The 22059-nt window shown below is 41.8% G+C and overlaps 1 protein-coding gene across 3 annotated transcripts in view; it reads right to left on the bottom strand.

The window, feature by feature from the left end:
* LOC129698093 (fibroblast growth factor 9) overlaps positions 1-18575 on the bottom strand; it is a 63361-nt gene extending 44786 nt beyond the window's left edge. Inside the window, exons 1-2 of one of the 3 annotated variants that reach the window (XM_055636968.1) lie at positions 18283-18575; positions 16436-16730 (exon numbers count right to left, since the gene is read on the bottom strand). In XM_055636968.1, coding sequence (XP_055492943.1) covers positions 16436-16730; positions 18283-18339 — 352 coding nt within the window. In that variant the 5' untranslated portion in view covers positions 18340-18575. Of the gene's footprint in view, positions 1-16435; positions 16731-16931; positions 17485-18282 lie in introns of those variants that run through there. The other 2 variants (XM_055636970.1, XM_055636969.1) reach the window with 2 other exon arrangements.
* Positions 18576-22059: the final 3484 nt, after the last annotated feature.

Consider the following 22059-nt stretch of genomic DNA (forward strand, 5'->3'; position numbering starts at 1 on the left):
CTTGCATAGAGATCTGCCAGCTAGCCGCAGCGTATTCTGACCTTCACGCCTGTTCATTGTAACGCAAAAGCTGGGAATGGATTTACAATCACCCGCCAAGGCAATGGACCTTCAGTTCCACCATTGAACTCATCCCTGTGACCAACACCCTGACTTAAGGACTAGCTTCCATATGTAGTGCAACCCCGCCATTTTGAATGGCATTGGGGCCTTGATTGAAAGCCATTTATCATGCCTTTGATTTATATTATTTTAATGTCGTAAGTACAAGTAAAAATAGACCAACTCATAAGATCAGCAGCCGTAGAGTTGCTGCCTTACAGCGCCAGAGACCCGGGTTCAATCCTGACTATGGGTGCTGTCTGTATGGTGTTTGTACATTCTCCCTGTGACCACGTGGGTTTTCTCCAGGTGCTCCAGTTTCCTCCCACACTCCAAAGACATACAGGTTAATTGGCTTGGTATTATTATAAATTGCCCCTCGTGTGTGGAGAATAGTGTGTGTGCAGGGATCACTGGTCGGCACGGAAATAGTGGGTCGAAGGGCCTGTGTTCGTGCAGTATTTCTAAACGAAATTAAACATAGGAGCTGTATTGGGCCATTTAGCCCATTGAGTCTGCTCTTCCATTTGTTCGTGGCTGATCTATTTTTCCCTGTCAAACTCCTGCCTCCTCCCCGTAACCTTTGAAGCTCTTACTGATCAAGAACCTATCAATCTTAAAAATACCCAATAACCTGTCCTCCACAGCAGTCTGTGGCAATGAATTCCACAGATTCACCACCCTCTGGCTACCGAAATTCCACCTCATCCCCATTCTAAAGGTGTGTCCTCTTCGTCTGAGGCTGTGCCATCTGATTCTAGACTCTCCCTACTGGAAAATGCCTCTCCATATCCACCATCTCAGCCTTTCATTATTCTAAAGGTTTAAATGAGATCCCCACATCCTTCTAAATTCCAGGGAGTATCAATCATAATCATCCCCTAGATCATTCTTATAAATCTCCTCTGGACCCTCGACAACACCAGCACATCCTTCCTCAGATATCGTGCCCAAAATTACTCACAATGCTCGAAATGCGGTCGGTCTGACCAGCGCCTTATAAAGCCCATCCCAACTGACCTCCATGGATTCCATCTACACTTCACGCTGCCTCCTCAAGGCACAATCAAGGACAAGGCTCACCCCGGTCGCTCCCTCTTATCCACACTCCCATCAGGCAAGACATACAAGAAGTTTCAAAATGCACATCTCCAGGTTCAGTGATAGTTTCTTCCCAGCTGTTATCAGGCAACTGAACCATCCTATCACCAACTAGCTAGCTGTCCTGATCTCCCATCTGCCTCATTGAAGACCTTTAAACTATCTTTAATCGGACTTTATCTTGTACTACATGTACACTGTGGATGACTTGGTTGCAATCATGTATAGTCTCTTCTTTGGCTGAATAGCATGCAACAAAAAGCTGTTCACTGTACCTCGCTTGGTACACGTGGCAATAACCATATAACCATATAACAATTACAGCACGGAAACAGGCCATCTCGACCCTTCTAATCCGTGCCGAACACGTATTCTCCCCTAGTCCCATATACCTGCACTCAGACCATAACCCTCCATTCCTTTCCCGTCCATATAACTATCCAATTTATTTTTAAATTATAAAAACGAACCTGCCTCCACCACCTTCACTGGAAGCTCATTCCACACAGCCACCACTCTCTGAGTAAAGAAGTTACCCCTCATGTTACCCCTAAACTTCTGTCCCTTAATTCTCAAGTCATGTCCCCTTGTTTGAATCTTCCCTACTCTCAGTGGGAAAAGCTTATCCACGTCAATTCTGTCTATCCCTCTCATCATTTTAAAGACCTCTATCAAGTCCCCCCTTAACCTTCTGCGCTCCAAAGAATAAAGCCCTAACTTGTTCAACCTTTCTCTGTAACTTAGTTGCAATAAACTAAATTAAACTAAACTCTTGAGCCTCCCAACCACTCATTGTGATTTACCCTAGACATCCACTTATCCTCTGCACCAGCTCATCAAAGCCCCAGGTCATTCAGACATTTATCAACCTCCATAATCTTATTTCCACAACCCACAAAAGTGTTCCACTTCAAGATGAAAGTTGCCCAAACCAGGTGACTCTCTGCGTGCTGGTCCCAGAAGTGGATCTGCAATCACGCGTTACAATCACTCAACTCTTTTAAGCCTCTACTCTAACAGCAGCATTTCTATTCCCTTTATCAAATATCGGTGCACTGTGGATGGCTCGATTGTAATCATGGAAAGTCTTTCCGCTGACTGGTTAGCACACAGCTAAAAGGTTTTCACTGTACCTTGGTAAAGGTGACTACAAACAAAACTAAACTAAACTATACTAAGCTAGAGAATTCCAAAATTAACAACTTACTTGTGTGGCGAATCTCTAGAATTCATTAAATATTTTCTCGCAATTAAAGGTGTTTTCTGTAAATGAATTTGTTTTAATCGTTTTGAACTTTCTGATTAAAGGTAAGCTATCCAATGGCTCTCCAGAGGCATTGTGTGTTCTAAGGGCAATTAGCACTGCAATGTTTTAAACAGAATCTGATATACAAGCATAGTCACTTAAAAAAAAAACTTCTAATGACGGAGATCCTCACAATGCCAATAAAGTTCCCATTACATGCAAGATAGTCTTTTTTTTAAATCAAAAATAATTATTCAAATATTAAAATATTTAAAGTACAGTAAAAAATAAAACATAACCCACCACCATAATACATGACAAACGATAAACTGTTATACAACTATCTTACACTCCTTGTCAAGCGGTCCCGGAAATCCCCCAAGGCGCCCTTGGACAGCGCTTTGTCCCTCTCTAACACCACCCGGACATGGACGTACCTCCAGAAAAGGGGCAGGCAGCCAGCTTAAGACAGTCATAGAGTTATACAGCGTGGAGACAAGCCCTTTGGCCCAACTTGCCCACACCGACCAACATGCCGCATCTAAACCAGTCCCACCTGCCTGCATTTGGCCTATATACCTCTGAAGCTGTCCTATCCATGTACCTGTCTAAATGGTTCTTAAACATAGCTTCTGCTTGTTTACTGCACAACCACCAACAGCTGGGCTATCTCATGCAGATTGTGATAGTACCTGCCTCAACTACCTCCTCCAGCAGCTCATTCCACACACCCACCATCCTTTGTGTAAAAAGGTTACCCCTCAGGTTCCTATTAAATCTTTCCCCATCACCTTAATTCCTCTACTCTGGGCAGGAAACTAAGATCTTATACCATAGTTATAAGAGTGGGAAGAATGGTAAAGAAGGCATACGACTCAAGAAGTCATGATGCAACTCTATGGAACTTTGGTTAAACTACATTTGGAATATTGCATGCCGTTTTGATCATTACAGGAAGGATGTGGAGGCTTTGGAAATGATGGGAGGAGGTTTGTCAGAATTAGACCTGAATTAGGTGGTATTAGCTGCAGAGAGAAGATAGATATACTTGGATTGTTTTCTCTGGATCACCAGATATTGTGTGGAGACCTGACGTACATAACATTATGAGAGGCACAGAGGTCAGAACCTTTTTCCCAGAATGGAAAAAATCAAATACTAGAAGGCATAGCTTTAAGGTGAGAGGGTCAAAGTTTAAAGGTGATATGCAGGGCATGTTTTTTTTTTTACAGAGGGTGCCTGGAACATACTTCTGGGGTTGATGGTTGAAGGCAGATGAGCTAATGGGATTAAAGAGACATTTGGATAGACATATGTATATGTAGGGAATGAAGGGATCTGGATTATGTGCAGACATGTAATGGATATAAATGGATATTTTAAAAACAGAGATAGATAGATTCTTGATTAGTACGGGTGTCAGGGGTCATGGGGAGAGAAGGCAGAAGAATGGGGTTAGAAGGGAGAGATAGATCAACCATAATTGAATGGCAGAGTAGACTTGATGGGCCGAATGACCTAATTATTTTTCTAATTCCTGTTCCTATTACTTATTCTACCTAACCCTGTTCCTATTACTTATTCGACCTAATTCTGCTCCTATTACTTATGACCTTATGACCTTAAGAGATAAGAGATGGTCTTGGCATCATGTTTAGCACAGATATTGTGGGCCGAAGGACCTGTTCTTGTGCTGTGCTGTTCTTTGTTCTGCGTTTTATGTTCACCCAGTGATAGAGCTGTGAACTAAAGAATACATCCACACAGCAGAGAGCAAGGTGGGAACAAAGTCCAGATGAAATCTTAAATTAACTGAAGCTAGATCACGCAGGGAGAAATCAAAGGATGAAAAACTACTTAAAAGACATTGGTAGGCAGTTTTGCGATACCTCCTACAAGGGGCCTACACTAACAATCATTGCCAGCTCTTAAAGCACAATTTGTTTGACATGAAATCAACTGGATAAAGAGAGGAAATGAACACTGTATACGGGAATAATGTAACGGATACTTCAAATTACCCCTAGGTAATTTGGTGGCACTGTGCCTGTACTCGTTGGAGTTTAGAAGGATGAACTGGGACCTCATTTAAACTTACCGAATAGTGAAAGGCCTGGATAAAGTGGATTTGGAGAGGGTGTTTCTACTAGTGACAGAGTCTCGGACCAGAAGCCACAGCCTCAGAATAAAAGAACGCACCTTTAGAATGAAGACGAGGAGGAATTTCTTTAATCAGAGGGTGGTGAATCTGTGGAATTCATTGCCACATAAGGCTGCGGAGGCCAAGTCAATGGATATTTTTAAGGCGGAGATTGACAGATTCTTAATTAGTAATCAGGGCTTATGGGAAGAAGCAGGAGAATGGGGTTGAGAGGGAAAGATGGATGGGCCAAATGGCCTAATTCTGCCCCCAGAACTGTCAGCGAATTGAACCCTGGACACCATCGAGTCTTAACAAGGTATTCTCTGGCTGAAATGTATTCATGTGCTATTTTCCACTGTAGTTTGCATGCTGCATTTATAATTACATCAGACAGGAAAAAATCTGGAAAACTTGAATTAGAACAGGCAATGAGTGGAAATGTAATGGAAAATAGTGCCACAAATACACTAACCATTTCCACTATAATATCTATACTTTATTCATTCCACCTCCTACTGATATAGGTTTACTTAATGTTTTATCAATACATAACTCACAGCCAGTGCATTTACATTTTTCAAGCCAATATTCACTATATCACTAGTTCACTATGACGTCCAATTCTGGGAGCATATAGTGACATTTTATTACTTTCTCCGGCATGGCTTATATTATAGTATAATTGCTAATAATAACTGGTCTATTGCTTCAAAATAACATTTCAAATGTGTTATTAGCCTCATCATAGGGCAGTTTACTTGAAAAGTACATGCCATCGTAGCCATGGCGAGAGGAATTATTCTAATGTATGTCTGTCAGCTGCTGAGATAAAGATTTAGGTTTGTTTTATATTAAGTTACTGTACTGGGTCTTAGAGGTGACTCTAAATCATGTGGCTAAGAAGTAACTCAGATCCACAACTTAAGTGCTGGATTAAATAACAGCAAATGCCATCAAGGTAAATTTTTGACAACAGCAACTTCAGTTTAGAGACAGATTTTTGGCTTGATCTGTGTGCCCTGTAGTTCTTAGGCTAAAATTACACACTTAAAAGGATCTTAAAATATAGTTTAGGCTTTAGTTTAATTTAATGCTACAGTGCAGAAACAGGCCCTTCAGCCCACCGAGTCTGCAGCAGCCAGTGACCCCCGCATACTTAAGCCCTTGTCCCACTTAGGAAACCTGAACGGAAACCTCTGGAGACCTTGCGCCCCACCCAAGGTTTCTGTGAGGTTCCCGGAGGTTTTTGTCACTCTCCCTAATGGTCGAAAGTGGTTTCCGCATAGTCGGGCTTCTTCTATGTTCCGGCGATTATTTCAAAAAATTCAAATTCAAAAATAGGTTGCCGTTTTAAAAATCGATAATTTTTTAGTCAAATCCTAAAGGATGCTAGTTGAAGGTGGTTACCGGAGGTTGCAGGTTGTGGAAGGTAAGACCTCCTTGGTGGAATAAAACTGGGTGAAAAAAAGGTTAATATTGACATAAGCATGTGACCTCTGTCACTCCTGGGCGTGCTCAATCATAGTTGCAGAGTTCTTTGAGCAGAGAAAAGTTTTTTTTTCTTACAATAAAAGCCTCCCAGGTTTTTTTTAAATCATTCTGAACCATGAGAGCAGGGAAGGAACAAGTTAGGTGGATGTTACTAAAAGTACATCTACTGCTGTCAGCAGCAGCCCTTTTGCTTCATCAGCAAGAAAGGCAGAAGGGAAAGCACAAGGGTGAAGAGGAAGCAGAAGAAGAGGTGTGAGTGGGTGAAGCCCTTCTTGCAAAGAAGATTGATGCTTGGACAGTATGATAACCTGATGAATGTGCTGCAACAGGAGGATTTGTCTGCATTTAAAAACTTTCTACAAATCACACCTGAGCTGTTTAATGAGCTGAAGGAAACTGTGGGTCCTCTGCTGGAAAAAAAAGGAGACCTATATTCGTAGAAAGTTTTTAAATGCAGACAGTTTTATTCCACCAGGGAGGTCTTACCTTCCACTACCTGCAACCTCCGGTAACCACTTCAACTAGCAACCGGCTTTGACTAAAAAATTACCGATTTTTAAAACGGCAACCTATTTTTAATCGAAGCTGTTTTTTAATTTTTCGAAATCGAACCAGGGTCTCTGGCGCTGTAAGGCAACAACTCTACCATATTAAATTAGATTTATTTATTTAAAAAATGAAAAGCCAATGATAAAATTCTATTCGGAATTTAATGAGCAATATCTTTTTTATTAAGTCAGCGCAGCACTTTATGTCCACCAAAATATTATTACCAGGGCCACTTGCTCTCATTCGTGTACATTTGGAAGATTAATGATCGTTAATAATGGTAAATGGCTTTGACACTCAATCTTGCGATGTGCAAACATCACAATTTATGTGTTGGCAATTCAACAACACAAAAATGATGATTGTTCTAAATTCAATTCGTGTAAACCATTTCTGTAGCTCACAAATTCAATTATGATGAAAGCAGAAACTACTTATTTGTAAAATATTTTTTTAGCATTGACTTAAACAAAAATCAGATAGGCAACCTTTAAACACGCTAAACTACGAAATGTCAAATAACAAAATATAAAATGCAGAGGCTATATGTCATATCTTCATTGAAGCTGTCACATGATGCTTGCGTGGGAAAACAGCTGTTCTGAATTCTGTGAAAGGTGACACATAAATCTTTGCAGAATTTCAGGTTCTAAGGTCACTCAAAGGTCAATTGGATGACAACGTATAAGTAGCAAGTTGAAGCAGCACAGTGATGATGATTTTGTTTTGTGCTGTAAACTAAAACTTGGAGCAGAATCTACCAAGAATCTAGCCAAATAGCCCAGAGGTTGCCACATTTGACCACCAACCTGTGTGGGATCCGCCAAGGCCTACCAGACTTCCTGGTGGCCAACCATTTTAACTCCACTTCTCATTCCCATACTGTCATTGCAGGGCAGGCCTCAGGAGGAGGGAAAGAGGGGAGTAGAGAAAGGAGGGAGGGAATGAGAGAAGGGAGGGAGGGAAGAAGGGAAGGAGAGAAGGGAGGGAGAGGGCCGGCGGCAGGAGCAGATGCCGGAATCTGGGCGGAAGGGTGTGAGTTGAGGCCGATGTTTCTAAACGTTGCTCCAACCCCCGGCCTGGCCATCCCTGTAGTGTTCATCGTGTCTCCCCGGGGAGAAAGAGGGGCGGAGTCGGGGCTGTGTGCGTGAAGCACGGCGACTGGAGGGGCGAAAGCGCTGCCCCAGGACCGTGAGCGAACGACCCACCTCCCCCTTCTCCCTTCCCCATTCCCCCCTCCCCGTCTACCCCTTTCTTCCCCCTCCACCCCTCTACTCTCTCTCCACCCCTCTCTCCCCCCTCCACTGGCACCCCTTACTCACGGGGCCCAATTGGGAGCAATGGGTCCAATCGACTTAAGGTTGGCACAGTACCAGAGGGTGAGCAATAACATGAAGCAATATCGGACGGTGCATGGAGATATAAAATAAAGAGCTACAGCAGTAATAATATATACATTGGTATAGCTGCAATAAAATTTTAGAAATTGCTGGAAATACTCTGCAGATCAGGCAGCCTCTGTGGGTGAAGGCACTTTGTTAATCTTTGGATCCTATCTGCGCCTACAACTTGTTTATAGATCGAAACACAAAATGCTAGTGTAGCTCAGGCAGTATCTCTGGAGGGAATGGATTGGCAACGTTTCAGGTCAGGATCCTTCTTCAGATTGTTGGCAGGTATTTCACAAATGCTACCTGATCCTCTGAATATTTCCTTTTTTCGTAAATTCCAGTGTCCCAACAGTCACAGTATTTTGCTTTAATCATCTTAACTTTGCTCATTTATTTCTTCAGACCATACTTAAGATTCAGTCAGTCATGAAAATTATTATCAGAGCTGATCCATATTTGTAACCCATGAGATACGTGAAGTTAACCTAGTGACCAGGGTGATTATTTTCTTGTTTCCAGCCTGACAATTTTTATGCTCCAGAATTTCAATAGCCATACGACCCTTTGGGATGTCCTAAGGTTTGTTGGCTTTTACCATAGCAAGTAAAGACCATGAAACGCTAGTACTTTGCTCACAAGCCTATAAAAAATGATTTTTAATTGTGGACCTTGCTAAAAGTGCAATAGGAAATTGTAATTAGTGCACACTACCTCACGCATACCTCGACAAGGCCAGCAGCATAGTCAATGTTGAGTCCCATCCTAGTTCTGTTCTGTTGTGCTGACGCAAAGCAAGAATTTCATTGTCCCAATTTCATCAGGGACACATGACAATAAACTCTCTTGAGCCTTGAATCTTCTCCCCTCTCCCATCAGACAAAAGATGTAGGTGTGAAAATGCAGATCTCCAGATTCAGAGACAGTTTCTTCCCAGCTGTTATCAGGCATCTGAATCATCCAACCACAACCCAAGAACAGTGCTGAACTGTGCAAGAAGGAACTCCAGATGCTGGTTTAATCCAAAGATAGAGTAAACCAAAAAGCTGGAGTTGCACAGCAGGACAGGCAGCATCTCTGTAGAGAAGGAATGGGTGACATTTTGGCTCAAGACCCTTCTTCAGAATGGTTAGGGATAAGGGAAACAAGAGATATAGATGGTGATGTGGAGAGTTAAAGAAAAATGAATGAAAGATATGCAAAAAAGTAATGATGATAAACGTCTGAACCACCCTGATCTCTCGGTTGCTGGACACTTTAAATCTCCTTCCCATTCCTACACAGACCTTTCGGTCCTCGGTCTCCTCCATTGTCAGAGTGAGGCTACACACAAATTGAAGGAACAGCATTTTGCTTGGGCAGGTTACAGCTCAGTGGTATGAATATTAATTTTTCTCACTTCTGGTAGCCCCGGCATTCCCTATCCCTCTTTATCCCTCTCCCACCCAAGTTGCACTAGCTTCTCATTTTCAACCTACAAATAGCTTACAATGGCCTGTTTCCTTTATCGTCGTTACTTTTTTGCATATCTTTCATTCATTGTTCTTTATCTCTCCACATCACCGTCTATATCCCTCGTTATCCCTAACCAGTCCGAAGAAGGGTCTCAACCCGAAACATCACCCAATCCTTCTCTCCAGAGATGCTGCCTGTCCCTCCGAGTTACTCCAGCTTGGTGTGTCTATCAGTAGTGCTGTACCTCATTGGTGACCCTCGGATTATCCTCGATTGGACTTTTCTGGCTTAACCTTGCACTGAATGTCGTTCCCTTCTCTATACACTGGAAATGGCTCAATTGTAATTATGTATTGTCCTTCAGCTGATGGGATAGCACTCAACAAAAGCTTTTCACTGTACCTCAGTACACGTGACAATAAACTAAACTGAACAAGCGAGCTAGACTTTACTGAGATTTTCGATCTTCAATTAAGTGCATTCCCAAAAAAAATCTTAGTCTTGTAAGTCAATAGTTCCATGAAATTAGCAACACAAGTAGATAGGGTGGTGAAGAAGGCATACAGCACACTTGGTCAGAGCACCGAGTATAAAAATCGGAAGATCATTTTGCAACTTGATAAAACTTTGGTTAAGCCGCATTTAGTGTATCGTACATTGTTCCGTTCACCCCATTAAAGGAAGGGTTTGAGGCTTTGGAGAGGGTGCAGAAGAGATTCACCAGGATATTGCCCAGATTGGAGTGTATTAACTAATAGGAGAGCTTGGAAAAAATTGGATGAAAGTATATAAGATTTTGAAAGGCATAGATAGGATGGACAATTAGAATCTTTTTCTCATGGAAATATACGACAGAGCATTAATTTAGGGTGCAATGGGACAACTGTATTGAAGATTAGTGAGATAAGTTATTTTACACAGTGTGTCAGATGCCTAGAACCTGCTATGGGAAAGGCAGACCATGTGCAGTCAGATGGATTTGGTTTAAATTGGCATCATGGTTGGCATAGATATCCTGGATCCAAGGGCCAGTTCCTGTACTCTACTGCTCTATATTCTATGCTTTAGTCTCATTCCCATCTGAAGGAAATACTTAATATTTCAGTGTATCCACTGAAATAATTCATCATGTTTGTAGCTGGTACTTGGGAGGAAAATGATCCTCACAAATATAAATTGTGAAATAGATGATGCACTTTATGCAAATGAAAACAACTCTGTTGAATATAAAATGTAGTGGTACAACTCAGAATTCCTAATCTAAGAAGTAATGCAAAGAAAGGCATTGTACAGGCCAACACAAAATAGTACAGTGCAGCAACAGGCCCTTCGGCCCATAATGTCAGCACCAAACATAATGCCAAGACCTACTCTTATGTGCCTGCACATGATCTATAGCTCTCCATTCCCTGCATATCCACGTACACCTCCAGAAAGTCTCGAAAATGTAATTGTCATGTCTGCCTCCACCACCACTCCCGCCACACATTACATTCACTCACCATCCACTGTGTGAAAAGTCTTGCCCTGGACATCTCCTTTAAACATTAGAAACAAGGAACTGCAGATGCTGGTTTATACAAAAGGATACAAAGTGCTGGAGTACCTCAGCCGATTAGGCAGCATCTCTGGAGAACATGGATAGGTGATGTTTCGGGTCAATTCAGGTCTGAATAATGGTCCTACCCAAAATGTCACCTGTCCATGTTCTCCAGCGATGCTGCCTAACCCGCTGAGCTACTCCGGTACTTTGTGACCCTTCCTTTAACCTTTGTCCATCTCACCTTAAAGCTATGCCCTCTAGTATTTCATGTTTTCATCCTGGGGAAAGGGTTCTGACTGCCTATCCTATTGATGTCTTGTAAAGTATTAGTGAGAGAGAAAATAGCTCTGGGTAAATGGTATCAACTGTGGCTGGGAACAGACTTGGTCTGGGCGGCAAATGCATTGCTTTAGCACCAGGGAAAGTGTGGAAAGTTGACTGTCAGTCATCTTGTGCCAATCAAAACTATACAGCCTATACAGTGTTAACCAGCCTATTGCAAAAAAAAAAATAAAGCAACCACCTTAGGGATAAGATAATCTTTAGAAGTAAGATTTGCAATGGGTCATTTGAGACAACAGAAGAGGTTTGAGAGGGGTCACGACCCGAAATGTCACCTATTCATTTTCTCCAGGGATGCTGCCTGACCCGCCGAGTTCCTCCAGCATTTTGTGTCCGTCTTCGGTGTAAACCAGCATCTGCAGTTCCTTCCTACACAGAATAAGTTTTTAGTGGCTTGCACCCGTTTGCATTCCAGCAGATAACTTGGAAAGTGAATACAAAGATTTAAAACGCGAAAGCCCAAATAGGCCTTCACTTCAATTTCATCCAGGAAATTAGGTTTTTGTCCAAACAATGAAAGAGACATTGTCGCTTTTCCTTAAAGTATTTATGGTGTTGGGGAGATGATTGACATGCCAACTGGAGCGCCAGGCTTTGAGCAGTTCTGGGTGATATTTTTTCAGCTGACACCTTGAGCTATTCGGTGTTCGGTTCCTTCAGAAGTTGCAATACAACCAAGTTCTCCTCGCACATTGTTTCAGCATGCCACGGATTTCTGTCCCGACGTTGTGCATTTAGAGTAGATAACAGAGACTTCTGTGTGGAAATATTAATGCCACACCCAGTGCATTAACAGTAAGCACAGAATACGTGACTTTAAAAAAAATGGAGTGGGCTGACAAAACGCCTGCGTGGTTTACCTTCACTTAACGCATAAATGATGAATGACTTGGGGCGCGTCCAGTCTTTTTGTTCCCATTGTTATACCATTGCTAGGGCTAAATTATATACTCAAAATGTAATTAAGTGTATCCAAAAGAGGATAAATCTGGTTAATTGAAAGGATACGGTCGAATGGTTAACGGGTATGGAACAAAACAATATGCAATGCATATATTAGTACCAAGGTATTAAATCTGGAACGCCCCTATAATAAAACCAATGTCTCCCTCGGGGTCCTAGCGCCGACAATCTTCATCTCGTAATCTTGTTACTAAATCCCCGTAAATAAATGCTAATGGAAGAGGGGATGCAATATTTTATGCAATTTCAATCATCCACGGTTGGTTTTCTGCACATTAATATATTAGCTTGGAAGCTAAGAATGGAAAATCACAGTCGTTCAGTTTCAGTGAAATTGGGTCTTAATTGTAATTAAAGAGGAGGCGTTTATTCAGAACACGTCCATCCGCTGAGCGGCTTTTGTACCGTGTAGTTTTTACTGAAACAAAAGACACGCCCACATTTTCCAGTTATTGAATTTCCAAATGGAGTTCAATGTGTAAAGTGCCTTCAATAGAAGAACAAGCGTTACATTAAAAAATCAGCCTTAGACCTCTGAGTAGCCTGCAGTCACAGCTCGCTGTGATCATACGAGGCAGCTAAAGAAACGCTGTGGTCGCTGATACATATCGAGCTGGAGAGACCTTGCGGAGAAAATGCTGCACTTTGCCAAATCGCAGCAGCCACCCCATCCTCCCCTTCTGCGTGTGTCTTTCAGACAATCTATTCAGCAAACCGCAAAACTGCATGTTTAAAATGAACAGTTCATTCTGGAGTCGGTGGGTAAACTGAAAAATAATTATTTTGTGGAACACGATTGTGTTGCTGGTTAAAGATTAAACTGGGGACCAAATTGCAACGAGCATCAAACATGAGCGGCGCTGACAGTTAACTCCTTCGTTCGTGGAGGGAAGTTGGTGAAAGTGGGTGGTCACCAGTACACTGCAACTCATAAACAGACAATTAACTGGGCGGCTGGTGGAGCTGCTGCCTCGCTGCGCCAGAGGCAAGGGTTCGATCCTGACCTCGGGTGCTGTCTGTCTGCGTGGAGTTTCCACGTTCTTCCTGTGACCGCATGGATTCCTTTCTATATCCCAAAGACGTAGGCGTTTGTAGGTTAACTGGTCTCTGTAAATTGCAGGAGTCAGTGTGAAAGTGGGAATGACATAGAACTTGTGTCTGTTTCCATGCTATATCTCTGAACTAAACTAAACTGAACTGTCAAGATGTTAAATTGAGCTATTCGGCTAGAATTTCCACTTGGAAAGCTTTGAAATGGAGGAGGCCTGGGTCGATTTTGTTTTTCTGGGATAGGCCAACCCATACGTTTTAATTGTGAAGCGCTTGGCTGAATTTATGGGCACATCATGAAACTGCAAATAGAAAGTAGGGCGACTTATTCCTACTCTCACCTGCAGCCTCCCGCAGAGATGTCAAGGCGATCGCACCCTTCCCCCGCGTCCTCCAGCACTTGAATATTCACATGGATGCTTATGTTTTGTTGACAACAACCTTCACACATATACACACACACACTCACACACTCACACACACAGACACACACATACACGCCCAGGCCGATTGAACTGCAATCGATACAACTACAGGTTTGTCATTCAAAGATCACTGCAGTGGTCTGTTCATCGGCTGCTATAAACGCTGACCTTCTGGAGCAGAGGCGAAAAAGATTTGTAAATGCCTAATGCTTAATTTACAAATTACACAGTGGGAGTGTTTAATTAAAAAATAAACATAGGCAGAGTGAATTTAAATCCAACACAAGGTCTTATGATGTAGGGACAAGGAAATACAAGTGCTAGGTTACAAAAAAAAGACGCAATGAGCTGGAGTAACCCGGCGGGTCAAATAGCATCTCCGGAAGACATGGATGGGTAACGTTTCAGGTCGGGACACTTCTTTGGCCTTATTCAATGATACTTTATTGTCACATGTACCAAGGTACAGCCTTATGGAATGGAGCAGGTGTCGGCGCGCAGTGCAGAGGCGGGCGAAGGGACGAGGCTACACTAACTGCCTTAGCCCCGACGGTGCCAGGCCGTGGTACAAAGACGGTGCCAAGCCGTGGTACAAAGACACACACAATGTTGGACACACACACACACAATGAAGAACAAAAGAAGCTACATGCCCACTGCGGAGTGTTGGGGAATGGAAACATGCGGGGGGGTAAAACCCCCCCCCCCCCCCTCCCGCCCCCCCTCAGCAAAAAATCCCAATCGGAATCAAGATAGTGCGGGGCCACATTTGGCCCAGGAAAGGGTCTAATCGGTGCAGCAATTGAGGTTCTTGAAGTCTACCCAACCTCGGGGTGGGGGGGACACGAGAGGATTGGGTTCCTGCCCCAGCGCAGGTCGCAAACTTCACACCTTCGGATTCAGATTTAACCCCTGATTCAACCTCACCCCTCGCCTCCCACTCACGCCCAGCCCCAGAACAGAACGGCTGGAAACAGATCCCTGAGTTCAAAGTCGCTTGCTTGCGTTTTAATCATCCCGATTGCATTTTGTGCCAAATGATATTAATGTTATAATACTATTATTATATACGATTATTATTATTATTATATAATAATCGCATAAATAATTAATACGATTAACAATGAAGATAATTATTATCTAATAATTGATCATTATTAATAATGAACTTATTAATCATTATAAATAAGATCATAGAAAATAAGATTAAACGTCAGCTACCCATGTTCTTCCGAGATGCTGCCTGACCTGCTGAGTTCACCAATTTGTGTCCTTTTGTATCTTCTTTTAATATTTTTGTGATGATCATTATTGCAGTACATCATTATTGCCCCCCCCCCCCCCCCCCCCACCCCCCCCCCCCCCCCCCCCACACACACACACACACACACATGCACTGCCAGGGATTGGTCATGTTTATCACCCAGTAGGTCAGACCTTACTGCATGGAAGGATATATCTCCCCCTTCTTCTGCAACACTGACTGTGTGCATCGAATCGTAACTGGGAGGCAAGCGTTAGGACCCGGGGGATCTCTCTGGCTCTGCAACTGTAGCAGTGCGGCCGCCGTACAGACACCTGCTGGAGGCGCGATCGCAGGGCTGAAGATTTAGCCACAACCCTCGGCGGAAAACAAACTATAAATTCATCCCGGAATTGATGCATTTGATCTTTAAAATGCACACCTTTTAATCCACAACAAAATGAAATCGTCGCGAGGTCGCCGCGCACACACACGTGGCCACTTTTTACTCTTGCGCATTTCGACATTGAATACAATCTATGGAGGAAACACTGATCCATAATGTATAGCGTTGGATTAGATACATCTTTGCTCTGATCTCCCCAACAATCACCTCCACCAGTGACTCATATGGTTGCACCATTCCAATGCGTTTAGAATCGGTGTCCAACTTTGACTGCACAAAACCACCGATGATTATAAATATTATTATTATTATTATTCCCCAGCCTGTGTGCACATTTGCAATTGCATAGATAAGGCAGCTCAATGCAACGATATATATAAGTTAGTTTCCAGTCTGACCTAGTCAATGACATTTACATCAGATCACACGCATAAGGTCGTGGGGACAGGTAGACACATATTCCACCGCAAACGCATCTTGGTCGCTATCCAATAGCCGTGCACCTAAGTTAATGCCTACAGCGTGGCTGTATCATTGCACCATTAGTCAGAATCTATTTTTCTATACACATGCAAGTACGGGACTTATGTCCTACAACTTAACCATTTTTTCGCAACCCTATCGTGTTGCAAAGTTCTTTGTTAGCCAGGCGAAATTTACGTAAGGCCATCGCGTAAACAGACATAGAGAGATAGACGGAGGGGGGGGGGGGGGGGGGGGGGGTATTGATACGTTTAAAATTAATAGCCATTATATGAGGGGCTGTAGGCCTAAATTAACGTGATGATCCTATCATTTAGTCATGTCCGATATTCTTAGATCATGTTATAGGAATCAAAATACGTTCTGACTGCTGTCCGCTCGCATGGAAGAATAGTGCAGTAATAAACTGTGCCATCTGGCTTCATCCTGTAGAGGAGTTTTTTACAAAATCATAAGATGCTTCATTTATGACCTACTTAAATGCATTTGTGTCTCTGCTACTTACCGAATCGGCTGTGATCTTGTCTTGTTCCCTGGATAGTCCCGTTAGGAAAAATCTCTAAGTGAAAACCAGTTCTGCAGTAGAGCTGTCTTCGCCTGAGGATCCCCTTTAAGTGAGACAGGTCCGTGACTGAGCCCCTGCTCAAAACCCCCTCGGACTGGCCGAGATGATGACTTAGGAGAACCGGGTTATCCACCGGCAAAACGGGCACATTCCCAAAAGGTATTGCATCCTGGGCACCAAGATAGTTCCCAACTTCACCTAACGGAGCCATCTGTCGCCGCCGGCGATTCTGCTTCTGATAATAACAACACAAGAAAAAAACACAAGAATAATAATATAGGTGTCAGCCCAAAATTGCTCTCGTGTGGTTTTGCTTTAGAATGAATTGTTTTGACTTCAATCCGTTAAAACATACATAAAAGTAATATGCTGTTTTGGTCTGGGGCGGGTTCAAGGTCATTGACTGTAGTCTATGAAACCACCACTTTATACTCACACATTAACATATTGTTTTTAAATAATCCCAGGTCTAGCAGGCTGTTTGATCTTCAGACGATCCAGCTGCATTGAGAATAATAATTCGTAGTTTCTCCATTGGAAGAAGATAACGATGATCATAGCAACTTAAAACCCGGCGTTATTGGATTTTTTTTTTAGACGAACAAGGCTACGTCAGAATATATGGATCTGACTCCAGAGAGGCATGCGCTGTTTTTACTCTATAAAAGACTGCATACATCAGCATGAATCCTTCAGAAAATATAGATCGCACGTTGCTCGCTGGGGCAATCCAAAAACTTTGATCTTATTTTTTTCCCAAACGTCACCTTTTTTATTATCCAAAGACTCGAGGGAGATCAGGAGAGTGTCTGAAGCTTCAGGCGCTCGCCTTCATCAGCAGAATGATCTGCAAATCCAATGGTGGGTCGCTGGCTGCCTTTGAAACAGGTGTTCCTTACGCAGACCCCACTGTGAAATGTGTGTACTATCTGCGTCTGAACTATACTCTCCATAAAGCACGCAGAGTGGCGCAGAAAAGCAGGCATGGGTTGGGTTTAAGGTAGTCTTACCAACGACATATAGGCTCCTTCTTGGTCCTAGTGCCCACGGTTTAACATTGAGAAGTAAAACTACTTGGGAGAAAAAAACACACCGAGCCCCTTTTTAACAATAATGAGCGCACATTTTCTTCTTATAATTTAAACTTTTCAAAGGATCTCAGCTTTGCACCTCGATTTTATTTTTAAATTATGGAATGGGATAGATTTATTTTATTCGGCACTATAATAATGCTTGCAAGTTATTTTTCATTTTATCCAGACGTCCTTTTTGCATTGGAAATGTAAGCAATTAGAATCAGAAGGAACACTCAGATCGAGGTTATAAGGTTAGCCCCAGTAATTGGCTAACCTGCGTAAATATAGGATCAGAACGCATTTTTTCTTTAAAAATGATATTTCTAATTGTAGATCTGCCGATAATTATTGCAGAGCAGAATTTCAATGAATATATCAGCCCCTACAGTAAGATATGTATTAATGATAATTAACTACGAAAACCACCAGTGAAAAAATTACATATTCTAAAAAATGCCCAACAAAAGCATCATACTTGGTATTGATTTAATATTAAACTTGACGCATCTCCCGAATTTCCAGTCAAATTGCGACAAGATTGAAGTCACATCACATTGATTGCATTTGCTTTGGCTCGCAACCCCGTGCAACCCCACACAGCAGAATTTGAGCATTTTTATGGAACTGTCACCATCATCCTTGGCATTATCCGGGAGGGAAGGTGGATCAGGATGTGTTCAGTATTATGCAATTTAAAATGATATTACTTACCACAAATCGTCGCGTTAGCTGTGTAAATACATCTGGCCTGGACGGAAGGTTACTCATATTTGATAGTGTGTGAAGCGTAGAAGAAGGCAAGATGGAAAGCAAAATGTTCGAGGTGTTCAGAGACTAGCCACACTTTAGATAAATGTAGCTGTGTGGTTGTATATGGCTTCACTTAAGATGCCAGCCCGAGCATTTAAAGTAATACAGACCTTTACCCCACTTGGGAATTTGGGATCAACAACAACTTTAGTAGGTAGGTCTTTTTAAATTATGGGAATTGTTGTTGGATAATATGCGGTATTGACTCGGGAACACAGCCAGTCCTTACTCTCCAACAAATTATAATATGCAAATTGTAGGCAGATTGATATACGAATCAAAGAGAAACTTGATAAAACTTTGGCGTGTCATGCTAGAAGATCGCGACGGGCACTAGGACCCGGGATGGAGAGAGTGTTAATCAGCAACCGTGAGGGGTTTTATTTTAGACTATGCTGCTGTTTCATGGACAGATATTGTCTAGGACTGAGGCGAGTGGTGTTAGGATTAAAACCTGCAGTTTACAAATGCCTATTTATCGTCATTCATGGTCTTAATCGGGTCTGGGAATCGGGTTGGCTTGATAGCACAGCAATGCGAATTGGAGATTGTCATAAGGAGCTGCGGTAGATTCGCTAGAAGTCGCTCTAGAGCCAAAGCTGGTCTATCAGCAACCTTGAACCATTCCATTGTATGCCCCTGCTTGTGTTCTTAAAAACCTCTCTATTCGCACTGACTTTCCAATAAAGATTTTTTATTTAGTTCTAATCACCATGGTCCAATTTTGTATTGTAGTATTTGTTGTTCTTAAACAAACACTAATTGGGCTTGAAGATTTTATTCAAAAACTATTTTAAAAATGTGTTTTTCTACTCTCTCTTTCAACTGCACTGTGTCTGGACAATGTCTTCCATATTATTCTCTTCAGTGCTAGTTTAATGTTCTTTTTTCTTTAACTCAAATATGTTTCTGTTTGTAATTGATCTAAGAAATATGGTCTCATGAAAATAAAAGTCTCGGGAGGTCTCATTCATTTTAATATTGCTCTGGCTATTTTATTGTGGATTAATGTGTTTCATTTGAATCAAAATTATTAATGTCATGTATACAGATGTCCTTTAATGGCAGGAGAAATATTGAATGAAAATCGGAAATATAACATTTCCCATAGAGATTCCAGTGCTCCAATGTAAAAAGCACAGAAGAATGGAATATCCGTGGATATAGTCTTGCGCTCTTATTTTAGATCTCCGTACGCTATAATTTAAAGGCAAACATTATCAACTCAAATTCTGGGTGGATCTTTTTTATTCCTAATTTGGTTTATTCTTCTAAAAGAAACTTGGAGCATTAAAAAACGTTTCAACAATTGAATACATTAATTGTAGAGAGCATTACTTGTGCATTACCAGATGCTACTGGGCCTAAAGAAATACTGAATCACAATGAAAGTCTGTGTAAGCAAAACATAAATCAATTATTGGGAACTAATTTGCCACGTACTTTAAGAAAAAAAATTATTGTAAAAGGAGCAACTCTTACATTCATTTAGTATTGAGTGAAATGTTACAAGTAACTCTTAATCCACAGTGGCCTCCATAATGTTTGGGACAAAGACCCTTCATTTATTTGTTTGCCTCTGTACTCCACAATTTGAGATTTGTAATAGAAAACATCACATATGGTTAAAATTCACATTGTCAGATTTTAACAAAGGCCATATTTTTAAATTTTGGATTCATCATGTAGAAATCACAGCAGTGTTTATACATAGTCCTCCCATTTCAGGGCACCATAATGTTTGGGACACTACAATGTCATGTAAATGAAAGTAGTCATGTTTAGTATTTCGTTGCAAATCCTTTGCATGCAATGACTGCTTGAAGTCTGCGATTCATGGACCACCATTGCTGGGTGTCTTCTCTGGTGATGCTCTGCCAGGCCTGTATGGCAGCCATCTTTAGCTTATGCTTGTTTTGGGGGCTAGTTCCCTTCAGTTTTCCTTCAGCATATAAAAGGCATGCTCAATTGGGTTCAGATCGGGCGATTGACGGCTCTCAAGAATTGATCATTTTTTAGCTTTGAAAATCTCCTTTGTTGCTTTAGCAATATGTTTGGGATCATTGTCTTGCTGCAGAATTAACCGCCGGCCAATGAGTTTTGAGGCATTTGTTTGAACTTGAGCAGATACGGTGTGTCTATATACTTCAGAATTCATTATGCTACTACCATCAGCAGTTGTATCATCAATGAAGAAAAGTGAGCTAGTACCTTCAGCCCTAGTCATACATGCCCAGGCCATAACACCCTCACCACCGTGTTTCACAGATGAGGTGGTATGCTTTGGATTTTGGGCAGTTCCTTCTTTCCTCCATACTTTGCTCTTGCCATCACTCTGAAATAAGTTAATCTCCATCTCATCTGTCCACAAGATCTTTTTCCAGAACTGTTGCTCCTTTAAGTACTTCTATGGCAAACATGTTTCGTTCAGACCTGGCCATCCTATTTTTTTTGAGGCTAACCAGTGGTTTGCATCTTGCAGCAGCTGTATCTCTGTATGAAGTTTTCTGTTCATGAAGAGTCTTCTGCGGACAGTGGTCAATGAAACATCCACACTGTGGAGGTCTTCCTTGGCCTGACAGTCCTGAAGAGTGTTTCTGACAAACAGTGTCGGTAAGGTTGTTCTCTCAGGTTTATTTTTTTTCATAATGGCTTCTAGAGATTGGCATTTGGTCCTCATTCTGTCATCAGAGATCTGTGGAGGTCTTCCTATGAGCTACAAATCTCAAAACATTGTGGAAATGGGGGGGACTATGTATAAACACAGAGGCAAAAAATAAAAATAAAAATGATGGGTCTTTGGCTCAAACATTGTTGGATATGCATAGTTTTGTTCCTAAACATAACTAATCTGTGATATTTTAACCTCCTGCATACTAAGGATATGTTCAGAGTGGAAGATAATAATCATCCTTCTGCCCCCCCCCCCCCCCCCCCCCCCCTTTCGCCTGGGGGGTTCCATCTGCCAAGAACATTAAAAAAGTACAGCACAGCAGGAACATGCTATTTGGCCCACAATGTCCATGTCAAATATGATGTCACGATAAACTAATCTCATCTACCTGCACAAATTCATTAAATCTCCATTCCCTGGATATTCATGTACCTATCTGTAGCCCCACACATGTCACTATCGTATCTGCCTCCACCAATACCCCTGGCACAGGTTCAAAACACTCACCACTCTCTGTGTAAAAACATTACCCCACACATCTCCTCTGAACTTTGCCCAACTCCTTGATGTTTCCAGTCTGGGAAAAAGGTTCAGACTGTTTACCCTATCTATGTTCTCATAAACCATTTAATTGCCAAGGTATCGTGATAATAAATACTAATAATATATATGAAGCAAATAATGTCACAGCAGGTGCACCCTCAAATCTGTCAATGTGCATACCTTGAAATAAAGATTGTAGGAAATACACACCAGAACATAAATATAAAGTACAGTAGTCCGTGATGTTGGAGACTCTCCTTTTATCAACCCCTTGGCTATTAATGAACCTTAGATTCAACATCTTAGGTCAATGTTCAAAAAATAGTGCTTCCCAGCACTATTAAGTTGATGCATTGACATTCATTAAGGTTATATGTTCAATCTTTCAACAGTTGTTGAGCCTTAGATTCATAACAAAGGTTTATTGCACAATTTGTGCACATCCTATTGATGGAAATGAC

This window comes from Leucoraja erinacea, chromosome 6 (assembly GCF_028641065.1).
Source record: "Leucoraja erinacea ecotype New England chromosome 6, Leri_hhj_1, whole genome shotgun sequence".
Classification (NCBI taxonomy): domain Eukaryota; kingdom Metazoa; phylum Chordata; class Chondrichthyes; order Rajiformes; family Rajidae; genus Leucoraja; species Leucoraja erinaceus.